Source organism: Mastomys coucha, unplaced genomic scaffold (genome assembly GCF_008632895.1).
Source record: "Mastomys coucha isolate ucsf_1 unplaced genomic scaffold, UCSF_Mcou_1 pScaffold14, whole genome shotgun sequence".
Classification (NCBI taxonomy): Eukaryota; Metazoa; Chordata; class Mammalia; order Rodentia; family Muridae; genus Mastomys; species Mastomys coucha.
In genome coordinates, this window is record NW_022196896.1 from 53549533 (window position 1) to 53572006 (window position 22474).

At 39.9% G+C, this 22474-nt stretch overlaps 1 protein-coding gene across 1 annotated transcript in view; it reads left to right on the forward strand.

The window, feature by feature from the left end:
* Lmbrd1 (LMBR1 domain containing 1) overlaps positions 1 to 22474 on the forward strand; it is a 74242-nt gene that overhangs the window by 11615 nt on the left and 40153 nt on the right. The window contains exons 3-7 of the mRNA XM_031367066.1: positions 3592 to 3652; positions 13734 to 13831; positions 14876 to 14943; positions 19884 to 19972; positions 21953 to 22026. Coding sequence (XP_031222926.1) covers positions 3592 to 3652; positions 13734 to 13831; positions 14876 to 14943; positions 19884 to 19972; positions 21953 to 22026 — 390 coding nt within the window. The remainder of the gene's footprint in view (positions 1 to 3591; positions 3653 to 13733; positions 13832 to 14875; positions 14944 to 19883; positions 19973 to 21952; positions 22027 to 22474) is intronic.

The following is a 22474-nucleotide window of genomic DNA, read 5'->3' on the forward strand; positions in this document are numbered from 1 at the left end:
GGAGGCTGACTTTCCTTGAAGTTTTCGCCTCAAATACCGCCATCACGCAAGTGTGCGTGGCAATTTTCACTGAGGACAGCACTATTCCCTGGAGTTGTCTGGGAAACGCATTGAGGCTTTGTATAATGTGTAACAAATAAAAAGAAAAAAAATACATCCTTTAGTTCACTGATTTGATCATCTTAATTAAAATTCTTTTTAATCTGCCTTGTGTAAGGAATCTCTAGGGAGCCCAATGCAGAAGAGTTAATACATATGACTGCGTTCATTATTCATGTGGGACCTCCAGCAGTGGGTGCTCCAGCAGTGGGTCCTTCAGCAGTGAGTGCTCCAGCAGTGGGTGCTCCAGCAGTGGGTGCTCCAGCAGTAGGTCCTCCAGCAGTGGGTGCTCCAGCAGTGGGTGCTCCAGCAGTGGGTCCTCCAGCAGTGGGTGCTCCAGCAGTGGGTCCTCCAGGAGTGCGTCCTCCAGCAGTTGGTGCTCCAGCAGTGGGCCCTCCAGCAGTGGGTGCTCCAGCAGTGGATACTTGCAGGACTGGGAACTTCTAGCAGTGGGTACTTTTGACAGTGGGTGCTTCTAGCACTGGGTGCTTCCAGCAGTGGAGCCCCACATTGGGCGCCTACTGCCACGGACTGGGATTTCTTACGGGGTCCCTTGTTCCGCAGGACGAAGCGTTCTGGCCAGGTGTGCACGGGATTCGGCTTTGACAAACAGACTAGACACAAGTGGTGTAAGGTCTGAGTGTATTTTTCAAATATGGAGTCAGGTTTATATAGTCGATACAGAAGGGTTTGAAAGAGTCAGGTGGTACAATGGTCAAGATACATCAAAACAAGGTGCAAGTACATCACCCTTCCTTAGGAATACAATGAGTCAACAGCAAAGTAAATACATGTTAATATAGCAGGAACTAAACAGGGATTACAATCTGAAAGAAAGCTAGCTCTGACTAAAGTGACCTTGGCTTAGAAGCCAGGTGCAGATTGTTCCTCTTCAGTTTGTTGTTTTGGTTACAGACTGGGTGGGCCTAAGTAAGTTCCTCAACTATGTTGTTTTTCTGGGCTAGGGGAGGTTAGCCCCAGGGAACACTTGTTAAGCTAGTTCCTAGGAGTGATTCAGCTGCAAATCTAATATGGCCTGCCTTATGTTGACTAAGCATGAGAATTTCACCTGATCTTGTCCTGGGATAGTTCTCTCATTCTGTAAGCTTTAATGCCCTACCCACAATGCTGGAGGCTATTAGTTTGAATGGCTTAACATTCCAAGCCAGGGTTTGACTAGGACATTGGAACATTGGTGAAGGTCAGAGAGCAATGTCCGAATTTTCTCTTGCTAGCTGTAAAGAAATGATATCTTGGTGAGTTCCTAGCACACAAGTACGAGCACGTTCTGGGCTACCTCTGAGTTTGGGGTGCCAGGCGACAATGTGGAGGCAGGAGACTGACTTTCCTTGAAGTTTATGCCTCAAATACCGCCGTCACGCAAAGTGTGCGTGGCACAGCAGTGGGTACTTAGGACAGTGGGTACTTGCAGCACTGGGTACTTATGACAGTGGGGCAAAGCTTGTCCTGGTCCATAGCTTTCCATGCTTCGCCATAGTAGGCATCAGTTTCAACTTCTGTCTATGCGTTAGGATGTTTTCCTGTCATTGGTTTTAAAGATAGAAGTTAAAGCTCTTGGTTGTGACTCTTTCTGTTCCCCATCCTGTCTAGTACCCTCTGTAGTTTTTGTTCTCTTATAAAGACCTTAATTTTTAGTATTTACATGTTATTTTGTTAAGAATTTATGATATGTCTTCTCATCTTTCCTCTGGAGAGTGATTGCCTCTAGATTTTCATTGTTATTATTGTTGTTTTTTTATTTTAAACAAACTACATTGAATATTTTTTTGTTATAAAGAGACCTTCTTAATTAAAATCAAAGGTGCAGCTGGAGTTCACTGGGATACAGGTTCATCTATGCCTCAACTTCTGTCTTGCTCTAGGACAGACAGAATAATCTTGTCAGTGGATAAACTAGGGATCTATTTGGAGCTGAGCAATTATAAGCAGTTCATGGGGTGATAGAGTATTCTGACCATTGAACACCTTAAGCTGGGTTCCTAGGTCCCATGAATAATTGGAATTTCCTACCTCGCTGCTTCAGGATGGGAAAAGGAAGTCCAATTTAGGATTCTTGGTTGCCAGAGAACCCAGTAAGAGTCCTAACTCTTATTCATTGGGCAGCACTATTTAAATAATTTATATACTCTTATTGGTCTTGATACGTCAGATTACTTTTATGTTAGATTTAGCACAGAATGCGCTTATCTTGCACTTAATATATGAGAATTTTTTCTGCTACAGTTTTCAACCACTGGCTATTACCAACATGCTAAGTTGGGGAACTGGATGTGAGGAAGGCTCCTGTAATAACATTGTGATACTTTATCTCTGTACAAATTTGGAAATGTCCATTTTTTTTTCTTGACATTTGTCTGTTGTCAAATGACTTTTGAAATATCTTCTTGCCATTACACCCAAGTTCTGTCTCAGCAGTGTATAGATTTTATCCTGTGCAAATGATGAATTTAAATTATAGTTTTAAGTAACAGGTGCGAAGGAAAGCAGGCTGAGAAAACCATGGAGAGCAAGCTAGTAGGGTTCCATGGTCTCCGCTCCAGTTCCTGTCTGGAGTTTCTGTATGACTTCACTTTATGGCAGACGGTAACCTGTAAAGGAATTAAACCCTTTCCTGATTTTCAGTAAGTGTTTCAACATAGTAACAAGGCTAAAATACAAGTTCCTTTTGTGCCACTGTGACAAAACACCTGTGAGAAACATTTGGAGGGAGAAAGGGCTGATTTTAGTTCACGTTTCAGTGCCTTAGGCATGCTCTTGAACAGAACATCCCGCTGTGTGTGGAGAATGTGGTGAAGTCTACTCACAGTGAGCAGAAAGTGCCTCCTGCTGGGGAAGCAGTCACAGCCGTGACCTGCCCTCTTTCAAGGATTGCCTCTATCCCTCCTTTAAATCCCTGGGCTCTATCAGGTCTGCAACCAAATTCTAATATAGTCACATTGACAATGGGGACTGACTGTAGCAATATCCAAATCTTCTTAAACCACAAATCAGACCTGTGATTCTGCATCAGGTCTTCACTATTTTTTTCTATTGTTCTATGAAAAATGCAAAATCCTTGCCCGCCCCACAGGTCCTTCTGACATTCACCCTTCCTTTCCTGTCAGTTGCTTTGTCTGCCTTCCCACAGATCCGGTGAGTCCGCCTCGAGAGTCTTGCAGGTTTTGTCAGCTCTGTTCTGTATATTTTGTTTTCTTTTCCCTCTGTATAGTTCTTTCCAAGACTCATTTATTCCTTGAGTCATATCTTAGGACAGTTTTGGGAAGCCTTTCCTGAGTGTCTGGTTCTACCCAGGACCATGTTGCTGGCTCAGCATTTATGTATTGATAAGTATTTGTTTGCTTATCTGGTTTCATTTCTTACAGAGATTATATTTCATCTGATCTACTAACAGGTCCCAGAAATGATATTCAGTCCTATCAAATCTTAACTCTGCCTGTGAGGTAAATTGTTACTGTCTCCTCTTCCTCCTAGGACTGGGCTAACGCCAATGTCACCGTACAGATTGAGAACACCGTTCTGTATGGCTACTATAGTAAGTATCGGTCAGCTTCATTTTCCTATTCTGGTGGCCAAGCAAACATAAAGTAAAACTACATGCACACTCTTAATCGATATCGAGTACAAAATTAAAGTTTGCACGCCGGGAATAAATAATATGCATTTATCCTTAATATTCTAAAACATTTTAAACCTACTTGGCCTTCGTTTCACTTGTAGCATGTCTTGAGGGGGCATTTGGAGTTACTGTCAGTCTCTTGTGTTAAGTCAGTACTTTCCCACATTAGTGCTCTGGATTAGATACTTGTGTTTCTAGCAGTCCTGTGCTAATTGCAAATGAACATTGGCAGGATAGGCTGCACCTAGGGTTTCCACCACAAGCTTGCTTTTCCTCCGCAAAGCTGAGTTAATCCAGGGGTCATGGTGGTTTCTTTCTGTCCCTTCTTCCTCCCGTTCCAGTAGTAGATCATGAAAGCCGTCTGCATGTTTCCCTTCATTTGATTTGCCCTGAGAGTGAGGCGTTCAGAAAAGGTATAATACATATTTAGGAAAGAAATAACATTTTTTTTAAATCAACAAATCAAGATATTGACCTAAAATTTAGTAGGACATTATATTGGGAAGTGAAAAATATAAAGAAATTTTTAATGATGGAGTCATTTAAATTTTTTTTCTACATTTATTTGTGTGTGTGTGTGTGTGTGTGCAGCCTTCTCTGCAGCCCCAAGGGAATGATATTTTAAAAGATGCTTATGGAACTTTAATTTAGTAGTTTTGGTTCTAAGCTATATTTTTTCTCCTGATCCATAAGAACCATGAAATTCCTTTGGTTTAATTAGATTTTAGAAGATTTTTAGAGTATTGTTGTAAAATTTATTTTTTATTCATTGTTATGTTTTACAGCTTGAGGAACATTTTCCTAGCGTTTAAGAGGAAAACATGGTACAGGTTAGGGGAAGCCCTGGAAGCTGCTGGGACAGAGGAAGATAGTTGTGCCAAATGGTTTTGTGTTAAGTTAAAGCACTTTTTCACAACAAATTATTTGAAATGATACAAATGACCTCTTGAACATTGCTTTTCAGGGACTGGGCCTGTCACCTATTACAGTGTAGTCACCAGCCTGTAGATCTTGTGACAAGATAACGAAACTTGCCAGGGAAGTGAGTCTAGGACCCTTGCTTTATCCCTGAACTTGGAGGACCTGCAGCGACCTATCACTACCAAGATCACAAGACACTTTAAACCAGCTTACTACTTCAGACAGACCTTTTCCCACAGAGAAGGATTTTAGTGTACTTTTCTGAATCTTCCCAAGGACGTTCTCTGTCTTCTCAGGATGAAGTGTCCCGGTCTCACTTGAGATGCAGAGGAGAGGTGATCCTCATTAGTGGTGATAGGATGCCTTAGGGGCCGAAGGCAGAGAGGCTGCAGAAGTTAGTGTGTGCTGGAACAGAAATGGGCTTGGTGTGTGTAATGGTGATGAGTCTCAGTCTTCTCCACTGAGGCTCTGTCCAGCTTTGACTCATTATGGCTCTGGCTACCACCCTGACAGGACTGTGCCGCTTCTTAAATAGTTAGCTGACCCAAGGCCAGCTCTTTCTCCTGAATTGTCAGATCTGTCAAGTTGCCTCTTAGATTTTCTTCTGGATCTTAAAATTTAAAACATCCAAGGCACTGTTTTTACTTCATTTTTTTTTTTTTCATAATGTGCTTAGTCTTAGTTAATATTCTAATAATTAAAAATATAAATTTAATTAACATAATGTGCTTAATCTTAATACTTTTTATTAATATTAAACAGTACTACTAGGCGCTGTAGATTGTTTTTAATCTTTTTTGTTGTTGGTAGCACATCAGATACCACTGTGATTCAGGAAGTTTATGAACACCCAGCTGTGGAATTGTCCAGTGCCAGGGTGGTGTCATAGGTGGGGAAGCAGGAGAACAGGATCCCAGGGTGGTGTCGTAGGTGGGGAAGCAGGAGAAAAGGGTCCCAGGATAGTGTCGTAGGTGGGGAAGCAGGAGAAAAGGGTCTCAGGGTGGTGTCATAGGTGGGGAAGCAGGAGAAAAGGGTCCCGGCTGTCAGTAACAGCCTTGTCCCACAAGGTCTCCCAAACACACTGCAGCATTCGGTGAAAGTCTACCGAGAGCAGTGTTATCTTCTCCTGGCTGTGGGAAGGGGTGTGCCGTGTGGGAGCGTGCAACCGGCTGCAGTGTGATACCTTGTGGGCTCCGCACATAGACCTGAAAGATCCACTTCCCTTTGCAGGGGCCAGGGCACTGTTTTTATTCCTAACCCGTAAGCCCTCCTGGTAAATAAACACTTGTATTGTTAGTCTCACTAGGCAATGTGGACGCTTCCACTTTTTCTCACAGTACCATTGTGCTGTGCTGTAGATGAAGACATTGGTGTCAGCGATCAGCCTGTTACTGCGTGGCAATGCCCAAAGGAGACGTGCACAACCCTAGCCAGCCTGTTGGCTGTTAAGGGGAGCTGACTGCTTTCTAGTCAGTGATTCTGGGAGTGTGACCTATGAGAATAATGAGTAGTATTAAAACTCTAGGAAACATTGAAGATCAGCTGGAGCTGTTCCCGAGAGATACTCTGAGTTAGAGTGTGGTAGGCAGCTTGGTAATCTACTAGGAAAAGGTAAGGATTCCTATTCTGGTCTTCGCACTCAGGCTGAGGAACCGTATGTGTAGAGAGCTTTTGAGACTACAAACCTGAACCACTGAGATCAGTCCTACCTGTCTCAGAGTGTTTGCTTTCAGCACAAAAACAATCTACTTGCAAATCACTTGGCAGCCCTGTTTTCCTAGACTATAAGATAATATAAGCTCAAATGCCTAGTTAGTGAGAATTTAGTTTGTGAAAATATTTAATTACAAAGAGCTGCTGTTACGGGCTATTTCCTGGGCTCATCAGATATTGTGTAAATGCCAGTTTAGTGGATAGGCTAGTTCTGAGTTTATTTTCCATTGAAGAGATGGGCAAAATGACTTAAATTCTTAAAGCCCTCATTAAATTAGTTTCATTTGTCTTCCTCAGTGAAAATGTTAAGGAGTACTAATTGCCTTCAAATTTCTGATAGGAATTTATACCTTCAACTACCTTTTTTTTAAAAAAAGATTTATTCCTTTATTTCATGTATGTGAGTACTGTTGCTGTCTTCAGACACATCAGAAGAGGGCATCAGCTCCCCATTACAGATGGTTGTGAGCCACCATGTGGTTGCTGGGAATTGAACTCAGGACCTCTGAAAGAGCATCCGCTGAGCCATCTCTCCAACCCCCTTCACTACCTTTTAATTTAACATTTTATTATAATCCACTGGTCCAGTTATACTATGAATGGCCCTCTTACTGAGTGTGATTTTGGCTAGTGTTTCATATTCATATAGCAAATATTATGTTTACTCACTGAAAAATCTAGTCTTGTGTTCAATATCATGCATTGAAACATATTGGTTAATATCACCACTACTTTTAAAAACCTTTATGTATATTGAAGTTGTAAATCTCAGTGACTGTAGCAAGTAGATTTAATTATTCCCAAATGTTAGTTTTATTGTTAGCATTGTGCTTTTGATAACACATTGTCAATGTAAATACATTTTTATTAAAAATTGTATTAAATGTAAATGATGTAACTATTCTATAAACACACCATAGATTGGCATAGAGGAGTTTTGTAAAAAGAGGCCCTTCTAATTAATTTACTCTGTGATGGGGTGCTTCTTCTGTTCAGTGGCACAAATAATAGTTTGGAAAATAGATTCCAAAAGATTGGAAAAAGATGCTATACAAATAGTAATTTTAACAGTTGGGATAAATGTATTAGTATCAGACAAGATGAACTTTAAGACAAGTATCTGAGACAACGAAGAGCTTTTCATAATGGTTAAAGGGTAAAGTACTAAAAGATAAAGGTAAAATACTAAAAGATATAACAATAATAATAATAAATACATTATTAATGTTATGACTATAATAATATAATATTCCCTAACCTATGAAAGTACCAAATGTTTAAAATAAGTGAAAGATAGAATTCTGACAAGCTTTGGCTAGAGAAAACATACTTGGATTTGATTCATAGGGGAAAACCCTTTAGTACATTGAACTTCATGTCTTTTAACTGCCACAGAACACAGGAGACAAACAATAATTGATTGGCTGATTATGAGGGTATTCACTTTTAATCCAGTCTGTTTGGGAGATTGAGATAAGTGGATCACTTGAACCCATGAGTTTAAAACACTAGTTTGGATTGCATAGAGAAGCTCCAGTAAAGGGAAAAATATAATTGCCAGACAGGAAGAGCAGAGCTGTATATCATATGATAGGGAGTGTACGTTGGTCTTAAAGCTTTTATTAATCATTAAAAACACAAACTCATGAACTAGAAATCAGAAAATTATTTTTTTTTTTTTTTTTTTTTTTTTTGGTTTTTCGAGACAGGGTTTCTCTCTGTAACCCCGGCTGTCCTGGTACTCACTATGTAGACCAGGCTGGCCTCGAACTCGGAAATCCGCCTGCCTCCGCCTCCCAAGTGCTAGGATTAAAGGCGTGCGCCACCACCGCCCGGCTCAGAAAATTATTTAAATAGGCATTCTTGCCAGTACAGATATATGAGTGGCTAATAAATACATAAAATGCCAGCATTATTAATCACTGGAGAAATATAGATTATATTTCTAGAGAGATATACTGCCTCAGCTGGAATAGCTGCTTAGCTGAGGCCACTACTGAAATACGGTTGACTTGGTGGCTTACATAAGCAAGTTTCTTACGAGGGCCTTCACCCTGGCTCTCAGACAGCAAATTCTCACTGTTCCTCTTAGCAGAGTTTGTGTACTGTTTCTTCTTCTTTTTTTTTTTTTTTTTTTTGGCTGGGATGGGGTCAGGGCACCAATCCCATCACACACACCCCACTTTACTCCATCATCTAAACCTGCTTACTTCCCAAATGCCCCACCTTGAAATACTAGCAGGGCTTCAGCTAGGGAAGCCGTAGCTCCGCGCCCCCTCCGTGTTCTCCCTCGCTGGTTGACCAGCCACCAGAGTTTTGTACAACAGCTCTTCTGCAGGCTATAATACAGCATGGAAACTGGAGTCTCAGAGAGAGAGGGATTGTGTGGTCAAGACAGAAGACAGTCTTGCTCTAATCTCAGAGTGACATTCTACTCTTTGGTGATGTGCTCCTTATAAGATGACTAGTATGTCCCAAGAGTTGAGATAGTGTATCTTTTCTTTACTCCTGTCAAATCTCATGAGATTAGGGTTCTGCATTTTGATGTAGGTATATACTTTCCTCTCGGGGGCTGAGGCATATCTAGGGTGCTTATAACTGAACACAAAATATCTAGAGCCTTTTCTATATTTGAAGAGGATCATGTCCTGTAGGGGTCATGTAACTCTTTTAAAAATAATGCATACTCTGTAGGTTAATTATTATTAGACAAACTTTGCATGTTTCACAAATGTGGTAAAGATGGTGTCATTTTAAACACTACTTTGCTGGATTTGCTTTGCTCTTCTCTCATTTAGAATTCTTCAGTCAACTTGCATTAGTACAGACCTGTGACCTCCCCTTTATTTGACTTTTGTCAGGCTTAAATACAAAGACACAGGTAGCTTTATAAACTGAACTCAAACTTTAGAGACTGCCACAGGCCACAGAGCTCTCGGTATGGCTTTTCCCTTCTACGTCCTATAGGTTACTAATTGCCAAGGGAACAATGTGGTTTACTCTGCTGTTCCTTAGTGAGTATCCGCTGTGGACCGTGCATGTTCAAGTAGTTCATTATGAAACTTTTTCTGAACAACTGTGTGACAGGGGTGTTGTCTTAGAAGCTCTAGGGAGCTCCTGCTGCAGAGGGTGAAGCCATGTTCGCACTTACTCAGAGCTGTAGTGGAAGGCTGGTCTGGGCTGCTACTTTGTGTTGTAAGGGTCTGAAGTTCACTTCTTCTCTGGTCTTTGTCCTCGGCACTTAGTCCCTTATTATCATAACAAGTCCAAATGGTGCTGGAGCTATTTTAGGGCATCAAGTATCAGTTTCAAACAGGAAGCAGGTCAAAGGGGAAGGTGGAAATAGAGAAGTTGAAAGGAAGATGGGCGTTAGGTGTGAGCTCTCAGAACTGACCCTGGGTTTCTTCAGCAGGGTAAAAGAAATTGGAAAACTTTTCTTTTTAAAAATTTATTTATTTACTTTATGTATATGAGCACACTATAGCTGTACAGATGGTTGTAAGCATTCATGTGGCTGTTGGGAATTGAATTTAGGACTTCTGCTTACTCTGGTCAATCCCGCTTGCTCAATCCCTGCTCACTCCAGCCCAAAGATTTATTTATTATTATAAATAAGGACACTGTAGCTGTCTTCAGACACACCAGAAGAGGGCATCAGATCTCCATTACAGATGGTTGTGAGTCAGCATGTGGATGTTGGGAATTGAACTCAGAACCTCTGGAAGAGCAGTCAGTGAATGCTCTTAACTACTGAGCTATCTCTTAGATGGGCAGTGGTGGCACACGCCTTTAATCCCAGCATTTGGGAGGTAGAGGCGGGCAGATTTCTGAATTGAGGCCAGCCTGGTCTACATAGTGAGTTCCAGGACAGCCAGGGCTACACAGAGAAACCCTATCTCGAAGAAATAAATAAATAAATGAATAAATACACTGTAGCTATCTTTAGATACTCTAGAAGAGGGCATCAGATCTCATTACTGGTGGTTGTGAGCCACATGTAGTTGGTGGGATTTGAACTCAGGACCTCTGGAAGTCAGTGCTCTTAACCGCTGAGCCATCTCTCCAGCCTGAAAACTTCTTATTCCTTATTCCCAGAGTACGGTATCTTTATATTTTGACTTTACAAAACTAAAATGTTTGTAATGGCTAATTATTCTCAGTGTTAAAGACTGACCTTGGCAGGCCAGATAAGTACAATACTACTGAGCTAAATCCCTGTCCCCCTTTTTTTCTTTTTTATTCAAAACAGTGTTTCTCTGTATAGCCCTGGCTGTCCTGGAACTCACTCTGTCGACCAGGCGGGCCTCAAACTCAGAAATCTGTCTGCCTCTGCTTCCCAAGTGCTGGGATTAAAGGCGTGGGCCACCACTGCCTGTCCCATGTCACCTTTTTATTTTGATTTTGAAACAGGCTACCAGTAACCTTTCTAAGGTGGCCTTGAACTTGCTTTATAATTTAAGGAGTGCTTGAATTTATGATCTTGGTACTTCATCTTCTGCATTAGATGGGTTTACAGGCATATGCCACAGAAACCTATCTCTTCTCCTTTATCATGGTACTTTGGCTTAAAGGCTAATACACAGGAAAATGCTCTTGAATTTTAATATTTCAGAAGCCTAGTGTATTTAAGTTCATTTCACATGCTTTATCCCTTAGCAACACAAAGCATTTAGAAGGTAGACTGCTTGCTTTTTGTGTACCTACAAAAAACAGTATGAAGGGATTATCATGTGATCTTTATCAGTAGCTCAGTTGTTTTGCTAGTTTGTTCATTCATATATATATATATATATATAGATTATATGTTCACATGCATATGAAATATAAATATATTTAAATTTTTAGAAAGAAATCATGAGTTTATGAGTCTGATTTATGTCAATTTCTGTGTATATGAGACCTTTTCTTGATGTTATTCTTGCTATCAGTGGGCCTACCTACCTAAAACCTGTTTACTGTAATTTGCTAATGACAGTCTGTATTGGAAACATAAATACAATCACATTCTGAAGATGTCAGGAATGAGAGTGTTCAGCCTGGGAGGTAAGGAGGACTTCCTCTGGTGATGAGTGTGGATTTGGAACACGTCTTTAGAAGAGAGAGTTCTTCTGTTTCGTGACAATAGACAAGGAGGAAATACTTGAGTTTCTGTTTATAGACATAGAAGGATAGCTGGGTGATAGAAATAACCCAATCATAAATGTTAATTTAGTTCTACTTTATAGCCCAGCATTTATGGGCCAAAGACAGAAATGTTGATGGACTCCAAGGAAATAAAATAATCAGATGGGGAAGATCGTTTGACTGGGCTGTCGGGCACTAGCGGGTTGGGAGGGCGAGTGGTGTGCTTTGTGTGCCCACTGCTGGAGACTGCTGAGTCTCCACAGGTTGTTTTTTTTTTTTTATTTTTTTTTATTTCTTGATGCCTTGGGGAAGTGTTAAGTGTTAGAAAGTCTCTTTTGTTGAGTTTTTCTCTTAATCAGTCACTACCCTAGACAGTTTTTGGCCTCCTATGAGATTAGTCTGGCTAGTTTTTAGAATTTCTGTGCAGTCACTCATAGAGCACATACTGCTTTTGTCTGGGGCTTGATTTCCTCAGTGTAATGTCTGGGAACAGCGTTTGTGTCTTGACTGCCTTTTTGTTCCGTGTCTTTCGTGTCTGTTTATCCAGCTGCTGGTGGGCAGATGGTCTTTTTGGTTGTTTTTAACCATTGCAGAGAATTTAGCTCGCTTTGTCGGAGCTCATTGTTGGGTTCCTTTCCATTTTCCAGGTGATTATGATAACAGGCTTCTTTAAATGTGCTTTTGGTCCCTGTATGTGTTCTGTAGCAGAGCACTTGTTTAAGGTGTTTGCCCTGACTTTTAGCTTTTGAAAATGGCATGCCTAATTTCTGGAAGAAGGTGTACATTTATTGATACACACCGTGCTTCATAGTACAGCACGAAGCTTGAGAAGTGGACCTTAGGGCAGTAGCCTCAGAGGGATAGCATGGTTTACTGCAGAGTTTGCCTTATGCCTTGTTACGGTAATGAGTCCGGCAGCAGCCTACAGCAGTTACAGACATCGTTTTATAAATGAGATCATGTGTTGTCAGGATTAGGATCATGTTTACATATTCTGTAACTCATGTGCCATCAACTACTTCTTCCTAACAATCATCATTCTATCCTTTGTCTTTATGCGTTTTATGTAATTATTTCCTGCAAGTTTAATTACATAGTTTTTATTTCATCATGACTGCTATATTTTACTTACTGTGTTTTTTTTTCTTTATGCTAGAATTTCCTTTTTATGTTTGAATAATAGTCCATTTTACATATAGGCTATATTGTACTTCACTGTTTTTCATCGAACCCTGGTTTTATCTGTATTTTCACTATTATAAATAATACATCTTTGAAAATGGGGAGTATAGAAGTAAATCAGACACCATTTTTAATTCTTTTGGATATGTGTGCAGAAGTATAATCATCCACTTATATAGTAGTCATATCTTTCAGTGTTTGAGAAAGATCCTACTGCTTGTCATGGCGGCTGTACCATTTCACATTCCTATAGAAGCACATAGAGGTTTCTTTGTCCTTGCCAACCTGTTTTTGGCTTATGACGATGACATAACTGCTACTATCTTTCCAGATTTGATATATATATATATATATACATATATATATATATATATGTATATATATGTATATGTATATATATATATATATATGCAAGAAAATGTTTATATACATATTTAAACAAACAGGTTTCCTGGGTTTTTTTTAAGTCTCTTAAAGTTACTTCTACTGCTTTCTTTAATTCATGAACATATTAGATCTTTGCTCCTGGGTTAAGCTTTGTATTGAATTAAATATTTCACTATGTAAAAATATCTCAAATCTGACATTCTCTTAAAGCAGAATAATAATTCCTGTGACATCACTCTGAACCTCGTTTTACTGACTTTCTGCTAGTCTTAGCTTTTCTTCACCTTGGTTAAGGCCAGTGTGCTAATTCTGCATGCCTTATATTTAGCAAAGGGACTTCATTTCTGTAAACATTACCGTATCTTTCCTAGCTTGCTCTTTAGCTTGCCGAGTGGCTGGAATGATGAGTGCAGAGTTAATGGAACTGAGAGAGTGTACGGGTTTGTATACTGTGTCCACCATGAGAACCGGTTGTCAGTGTCCACGGGGACCATCGAGAACTTTGCTATGCATTGCCTGAAGCTTACCTCCAGTTGTGTGTCTTTTTCTAATCTTGTTGATTTCTTGGAATGGAAAAACGAAGGCTCTTTGAATGCCGCATGTATGCGGTTAGGAATATAGGACATCCGCGTAGTAAATTTGATTGGGCTTTTGTTGTTCCTCCCCGCAGCTCTGTATTCTGTTATTCTGTTTTGTGTGTTCTTCTGGATCCCCTTTGTTTACTTCTACTATGAAGAGAAGGACGAGGACGACACCAGCAAATGCACCGTGAGTCCCCTAAGATGGAGCTCCTCCCAGCTCACACGATTACATTGTCCTCAGTTTTCAATGAGTGCCATGACTCCTCTTGACTGTATTCTAGCCCTTCTTTAGACCTGGAGGACTGGGCTGGCTCAGGAAAAACTATTTAACCTCTGGCCTCCGCTCCCTGTCTCTAAAATAGAAGTGAGAGCCTCTACCTCACACTTGTTGTGAGAATCGGTTGAATTAACATACGTAAAGTGTTTAGAAAGGTGGTGCCCATCATGGCAAATATACATATGTTTAGGATATGCACACAAGCTAGGTGGGGTGGTGCACACCTATAATCCCAGCACTTGGGAGATAGAGGTAGGATGATTACCAAGTTGAATGCCAGTTGGGCTATACGGTAATTTATATATGTATATACTTATGATTATATATGTAGCAAAACATGTGAACATATAAGTATTTATACAGTTGTTATATACTTATATTTTATGGGCATATTCATATAAATACATACATGAGAATATTACTTATTCTTAGCTAGTCACAGTGGCATATACCTTTAATTCTAGTACTTGGGAGGCAGAGTCAGATAGATCTCTCTTAGTTCGAGGCCAGCCTGGTCTACAGAGTGAGTTCCAGGACAACCAGGGCTATACAGAGAAACCCTGTCTTGAAAAAATAAAAACAAGCAAAACAAAAAGAGTATTTCTTATTCTTATGACTGTTCTCAGTGTTTGGGTTAGGGATACATAGGTACTAAGTGCTGCTTGTTTTGGGGAATATTTTTCTATTTTGACAGTTTTACTCACTGGCTAATTATGCATTCCGGGTGGTGCTTTTCAGGGGTTCTCAGTGGTCCAGATACTTGCAAAGGCACCTACGATGCAGAATGCTGAATATAGTTGTCTTTAAATTTTAAGGCTTTTCTGTCCAACAGTTGAAACTCTGCACTCTTGACTTGAAATGTATATTCGATATGAAAGAGTATTATTATGCTGTCACAATACCTTTTTATGTAAAGGCTTGCTAAGAGATACGTTTTTCCCCCCTGGTCTCTAGCAAATTAAAACGGCCCTCAAGTACACTTTGGGATTTGTTGTGATCTGCGCACTGCTGCTTCTCGTTGGGTAAGTCTTGATATTTGAATGTGCCAATGGAAACAAGAATTATTTGAGTGATGGTAACAGAAGGTTCATTCAGAAAAATCTAGACAAGGAAAATAAACAAAAGGGGGTAAAAAAACCAAACAAGTGGCTTTTTATGTCACCACTGTGTGGAGTCCCAGTGAGCACTGGTCTTCCTTCTAGCCATTTGTACTTCTCCCTCCTGCATGCTCTCTCCGTGTTGATACGGGTTTTACCCGAGCATATTTGTATTTTGCGTGTTGTATTTTATCCAGTTCTTGATGATGTTCCAATATTAACACTTGCTGCAATGTTCTGGCAGTCTTTCCTGGACTGGGAGTGTGGAGTTCTCTGCTGATGGGGGCAGGGCCTTCTCAGAGGACAACAGTTCATGTGAGTGAGCTCTGGGGCTCTTCCATGGACATGCACGATGACCATATATTAAAAGCTCGAATCTGTGTCTGTAGAGCTCTATGTATTTCATGGAAGTATCAGTGAAGTTTTATTCGTTGATTCCCAAGTCTGACGTCTGTCCTTGTTTGTTGGAGACTTTCGTCTTTGTTAAATAGATCTGGTCCTTTTGCTTTGTTTTATAGCAGAAAGGGTGATAAAATGATCCTTATTTGCAATGTCAAGCTTCCTGAGTTTTTTTTAATTAAGATTGTTTAACTATTATAATACAATCACATCCTTTTCCTATTCCCTTTCATCTCTCCAAGCCCCTTTGTCTGGTCTCCTTTGAAGACATACATTATGTGGTCATATGCCTTTTAATAATTTTTTAATAATGAATTTTGTAGGTTTTAAACAAATTTTTAAATTTTGTGTTTTGCCTTCATGTGTATCTGTATTACCTGTGTGCCTTGTGCCTGCAGAGGCCAGAAGGTGGCATTGGACCCCCTGGAACTGGAGTGATAGTGTTGTGAGCTGTCATGGGGTGCTGGACACTGAACCTGGGTCCTCTGGAAGTGCTCTTTAACCGCTAGCCAATAATTTGGCATTTAAAATTTTAGTAAATAACTTTCAGTACTTTAAACATTCATGAGTTGTCATTTGTGATGGGAATGGAACCTATGGTGACGTGCGTGGCTCCCGAGGACCATGGAGGTTATGGTTCCTGTTCTAGTGACGTTCCTGTTTCTTTTGCCTGTCTTCCTGGGTCAAAAAGGCTGTAAATTTAGGGTTTTGTTACTTGTTAGAGTTGTAAAATATGCTTTTACAAGTCCCCTTTTTTAGTAAATAAGACCAGAGAGGTGTTCATGCTAGTTTTCTCTTGCTGTCATTTAAGTCATGTCTATTAGCCTCCTACTTAAAACAGGGTCAGCAAAATTACAGGGCAGATAGGAAGCAAGTACTGTAGGGTTGCAATGCATTTAGCCTTGTAATGTAAGCATGCAGCCACGCTTCCTCTTGTAGCTCTGAGGTAATCATAGACATATAAAGCAAAAGTAACAGTAAAACTATTGGATTTTTATAAATACAGGCGCTCAGCATGCAGCACATCCTGATGTAGAGTAGACCGAGTACTATCAATAAACCTATCTGTGCGCACACCCTGAAGAGAATAACGGATTAAAGACTACTAGTGCTTCAGTTATCTGGGCAGTGCTCTTCTCATTACCATATTTACTGAATTGCTTGAGGACATCTTTAAGGCAGAATACCCTAGTTGCTTTGAAAAGGTTTTCTTGCAGATAAATCTGTAGGTAATTTGTATAGCCAGGATGTGGTCTCGGTTTGCTGTCTGTAGGGCTCAGCAGTCTTTGGGGTACTTTGGTTTGTGTCAGTGCTAGATCTTGGGGCCAGCAAAGGAAATTGATGGTCACTGTCCTCAAGGTAAGGGAATGACAGTGTTTAAGCCCTCCAGTGAGAGATAGACGAGGTGTTGGTGCTAAGGAGCACCTTGGAGAATCAGAAGACTCCGTGGGCAGAGCGATTGAGCTGAAATAAAAGGCAAATGGCATGCAGACTATAATCGTTTGCTCATGCTGCCATAACAAAGTGCCAGAGGCCACAGGGCTCAAACAGTAGATGTTTAATTTTCACAGCTGTAGAAGCAAGAAGCTTGTGATCAAGATGTTGCCAAGGTTGGCCTCTGGCTTGCAGATGGCCTCCTACTGTGCCCTTTTCTGTGCAATGTGGAGGGAACTGTTGGTTGTCCCCTTTCAAAGATACCAGTGTCATGGGAGAAGGGCTCAACACAGCTGAAGAGTGGCTTAAAAAGTATGTGACTTTAAACCCACCTTTCCCCACAAACCAACAAGCAATCAACAAAGTACAATGTGATATTTCAAGTGATCACTTAGACCCTTGGCAAATGATATTAGACAGGTATGTAGACTCCAAGTTTAGTGTGCAATGTTTAAGAAATAGTGAGCTTTATCCTGCTTAACAGTTGGGAGGCAGAGAAGATGTGTGATCGTGACTCAAGGGAGGTTACTATATGATCCTGCTTTAAAAGCTATAGCACTATAAAGGTTGTGTGGATGGGGTTCTTGGATGGTGGGTTTGGGAGATGATGTCCTAAAAGGTAGCAAGGTCAGCTGGGTAAGCCATTAGTAATTCAGGCGAGAGGCGAGGGTCAGAGAGAAGTTTCTCAGAGATCTGGAGGAGACAGATGAGTCAGTGGGAAGAGAGACATGATGTGATGTGGTAGGTGAGGTAGGAGGTGAGAATCATCTCCATAAATCATCACCATTTACAGATGCCTGATAAGTCTTATTAACTTATTTTTTTGCCTCTTCAAAAGTGATATATCACATCATTATTTGATTTCAGTTGCCTTTTTAAAATAAAAGTTTTGTTACATTTTGAGAATTTCATCCAATATATTTCAATTAAATTTATTCTACATTCTTCCCTTTAACTCTTCCCAGATCTGTCCTCACCGCCCCCCTTCCAACTCCATGTTTTCCTGATTAAAAGATGTAAAAAGTTATGGACTCCAGTTTGTGCCTTTCATATATTTCCGCATATGGTCTCATCCACTTGAGGATGGTCAACCTACCAGGAGGGTCCACTGACTTTCCCTCTCTGGGGTCGTTAGTTGTCCATTAGGTCTCAAATGAGTGCGCCCGTGAACCCTTTTCTACACTGTGCTTGTATTTTGGCTGGCTTTGTCTCTTGTGGAGGCCCATGCAGTCATCCTAGCTTCGGTGACGTCATAGGTCCAGTGGTTCTCTTGTTTCCAGGAGGTGTGCTTGGTTGTGGTCTGCTTGCCCAGTCCTCTTACCTTAGCCCTAGGTAAAGAGTTAAGCTTACACACTGTACACGTTGACCATTACTCCCTCACATTACATTAAATAGCTGTGTACCATTGCTTAGGATTTAGTGTTTAGTTACATAATTATTTTTCATTCTGCCTACTGATATTTCTCTTTACATCATATTATTTGGGTTCTGTTTATTGATGATTAAATCCCTGTGGTCATGTGGTTGGGGAGAAGCTTTGATGCTCTGCTCTGGTTTTTGTCATAGCTAATGAGTGCCAAGTCTCTAATGGATTTCATCAAAATAATTAATTCTCTGAAATCAATCCAACTTAACGTTTGTATCATTTTTTTTAAAGTTTAATTTAAAAATTTGGGTTGTCTGACATTTCCTCTTGCATTACTCTGTTACTTCTGAATTGTTGAACAGCCAGCCTCTGAAGTTGGATCATGAGGCATTCCTCCAAGTTGAGTGTCTATTCTGCCAAATTACAGTACTTTTGATTATCTAAAAGGGAATTTTTGTGTATGAATACTACCTACTACCTTTAAGTATTTATAATATGTTTTAATCATACTTTATATATATATATATATATATATATATATATATATATATATATATATTGGTTTTTCAAGACTGGGTTTCTCTGTGTAGCTCTGGCTGTCCTGGAACTCACTCTGTAGACCAGACTGGCCTTGAATTCAGAAATCTACCTGCCTCTGCCTCCCAAGTGCTGGGATTAAAGGCGTTCGCCACCACTGCCCAGCAATAATTTTTTTTAATAAAAGAATTTGTTTTCTAAACTCACATTCCAAACTAAAAAGTTCAAAATATACTTTGTGGACTGTCAAGAAAAAGTTATGCTTAAATGAAACTAGGTTATTATATAAGTAACTCTTTCTTGCCTTCATCTATAGCTCACTGATTGGGAATTAAATAACCCAACATATGCATTTCATTCATCTTTTTTATAAGAACTAGAGTAAAAGTTTTTAAAACTAAAATTTCAAAATAATTGCTTTCTTTGGAAAATATTCATTTATATATATTCAATTCAATATGTGCATCATTTCTTCTGTAAAAAGATTGGATACATGCTGCTGCTTTCCTTTAATTAAATGAGTTTAGAAGGGGTGTGAGTAGTCACTTATCCCTTAGTGTGATTTCTCATAAGCTGTCTTGAGGACACCCTGCTTTTTAATCTCAATGTCTTGATGTCTTTGTTTATTATTCTGTCCTGGAAAATAAACGGACTGCATTCTCTTTTCCATTTTTTTCTTAGTGTAAGCTCTTGTGGCTGTGTTTCTGTGTAGTGTGCTCCTCTCTCCTATAGATTAGACAAAAAAAAAAAAAGGTGTTGCAGTGTACATGGGGCAGGATCTTGAAAGACATCGGAAAGAGAAGCAGAAGTCACCGCTGGCTCACTGTGTGATGTTTACTGTCAACTGTGACACAGTTTGTTTCAGCTTTGTATGTAAATATACTGAAATGACTGTATTTTTCTTCTAAGTCAACATAGAATTTTTCTATTATGCTTCAAAACAAATATGCAATAACGTAAGCCTGTCAGTGAGAAACTCCTCATATTCCTGTGTCTGGTATGGATTTAGGAATTGGAAGAATTGATCTTTCTTTTAAAAACCTATTGTCAATTGAGTTTTGGACCGTTTTTTATTATTTATTTACCTTATTTCCAAGGCCTTCAGACAGAGTTCTTTTCTCCTTTGTAGTGCCTTTGTGCCGCTGAATCTGCCCAGCAACAATAATTCTACAGAATGGGAAAAGGTGAAGCTCCTGTTTGAAGATCTCGGAACTAGTCGTAAGTGTTAAAAACATTTTTTCAAGGAATTCCTAGTTTGCATTCTTTGGGAATTTATGAAGATTAGGCAGTTTTTACTTTTCTAAGGACTTTACTGTTCTGTACTTCAGTAAGGAGGCTCACTGTTAAAGCTGCTGTCCAGCTGTTATGTAGGCAGCTTCTCAGGTCTATGGAAGGCACCTGCTATAAAGAAGCTTTAAGGGACAAAGGATTTTAATGGGCTGGTTATTTTAATGTGACCTTTAATTCCTTATGATAATGTAGAATAATATATGTTAAAGAAATGTACTGAGCGTAGTTTTTTATTTTAAATTTTTAATAGGACAGTGCTCTATCATGCTACTAAAGATGAAGTCACATTGTATTGAGAAAGTAAATTATAAGTTTCATAGGAATTAAATAATGTTTTACTGTAGATTTATGGTACTGTAATGTGTCAGCATTGCTTTTATTGAAATTGTAATAAAATAAAACCTACGTCATACTGATTGAGTTAATAAAGATTTCTTTTTAAAAAATTTAATTACACACACACACACACACACACACACACACACACACACACACACACACGGGGAGGGTATACGTAGGTGCCCATGAGAATACTACAGGTACTTGTGGAGGGGAGGAGGCATTGGATTCCCTGGAGCTGCTGTTATGGTTGTCTATGAGTCCTCCAATGTGGTTGCTAGGAACTGAACTTCAGTCCTCTTCAAGAGTTGTAAGACTATTAACTGCTGTTGTATGGGTTCATATGCTTCCATCCCAGATCTCAGGGTGTATCTTAGAAGAAATGGCTCCTTAATATAGCTGTGAGCAGGATGCCAGACCTGGCTTGGTGTTATAAATACTTCTGTTGTTTCCTCTGTGACAGTTAAAAAAATCATGTTGATATATCTTTGATTTGATAAAATACAGTTTTTAAGAGATTTCTTTGTGTGTGTGTGTGTGTGTGTGTGTGTGTGTGTGTTTGTGTTTGCATTTATGTAGTGATTCCCCATGTGTGCCAGAGCCATGCATATGTAGTTAACTGTGGTAGCCAGGGGAGGAGATCAGATCCCTTGGGAGCTGGAGTTTCAGGCACCCGAGGACCACCTCATGTGAATGATGGGAACCTAACTCAGTCTTCTGGAAGAAGAAGGATGCCCTTAGCCACTGCACTGTCTCCTCTAACCCTGAAATGTAGTTTCTAAAAACAAAGGCTTAAGGATTGGCCCTGACTGGCTCATGAATTTGTTAATGCGTTCTTTTTATGTGTTAAGTAAAAGTGAGATGAGTTAAAAAATACATCCTTTAAGTTTGTTAACCTTCAGGAGCATATTACTGTTTAAACGTCACCAACATAAAAGATTTGTAACTGTCCCACAAATAGCTGGAGGCAGGTGGAGGATTCCCCCAAACTTGTTAGCTACTGGGTCTAGATTAATTTATGAACTTCTGGATCATTGAAAGACCCTATCTGATAGAAAAAAAAAAGGAGAGAGAGAGAGAGAGAGAGAGAGAGAGAGAGAGAGAGAGAGAGAGAGAGAGAGGAAAAAAGTAGAGAGCAATGGGGAAAACCACACAGTGCTGACCTCTCACCTCACCCCCGCCTTTACACACATGCTCACACGTGTGCATAATGCCACACACGCTGACACACACAAATAGGCACAAAATGTCCCAGTTAATCTTTCATCATTTCTTTAATGCACCTAATATTTTTCTGATTTCTTTTTAGGTCTACTAATTAAACTGACTTTTCTTTCTAATTTTAAAAGGGGGAAGGAAAGGAAATCTTAGCTGATCTAAAGGATTATTTGAAATCAATATATAAAGAGCTCTTTAAAATATTCCCCCTCTTAAATAGAATTAGCTCTTGAAGTATTTGTTTCATTCCTTCATGTGCCTAAAGGATCCTGACTCCTATATTATATATTCTGTAATATATAGAAACAGTACACTCAGAAGTGTCCATTGACAATGTCTTTGTTTTCACAGAAGGTCTGGCTGCTCTGTCGTTTTCCATCAGCTCTCTGACCTTGATTGGGATGCTGGCGGCCATAACCTACACAGTAAGTGAGTGCAATGGGAGGGTCTGAGCTGGAGTTAGAGTGTCACCTGGGGCAGAAGCCTTGTACCTCAGGCATCTGCGCACTGTCCTTCCCTCCTCAACTTCTTAATCCTGTTTTTCTTACTTGAGACTTGGTTATCTCAGCTCTTTGCAGAATTAAGACTGAGAAGTACGTCTTACAATTTGTGAATTGCAGACATTTATATCCTATACAGATATGGAGTTAGTAATGTGTTCATCCCGGTGCCCTGGACCATTTGCTGGGATGTTACCAGTTCCTAGATTTGTTCTGTGTAGGTGTGTACTTGTGCAGTCAGACACTAGCCCTCCTCTATAGTATGTAGACTACAGAGTATGTGGGGCATAGACTGTGATGCTATATTTTCTAACTTTCTGACTTTGTTCATTTTCCTGGGAGTGGCAAGTTGTGGATTAATGACTGCTGTATA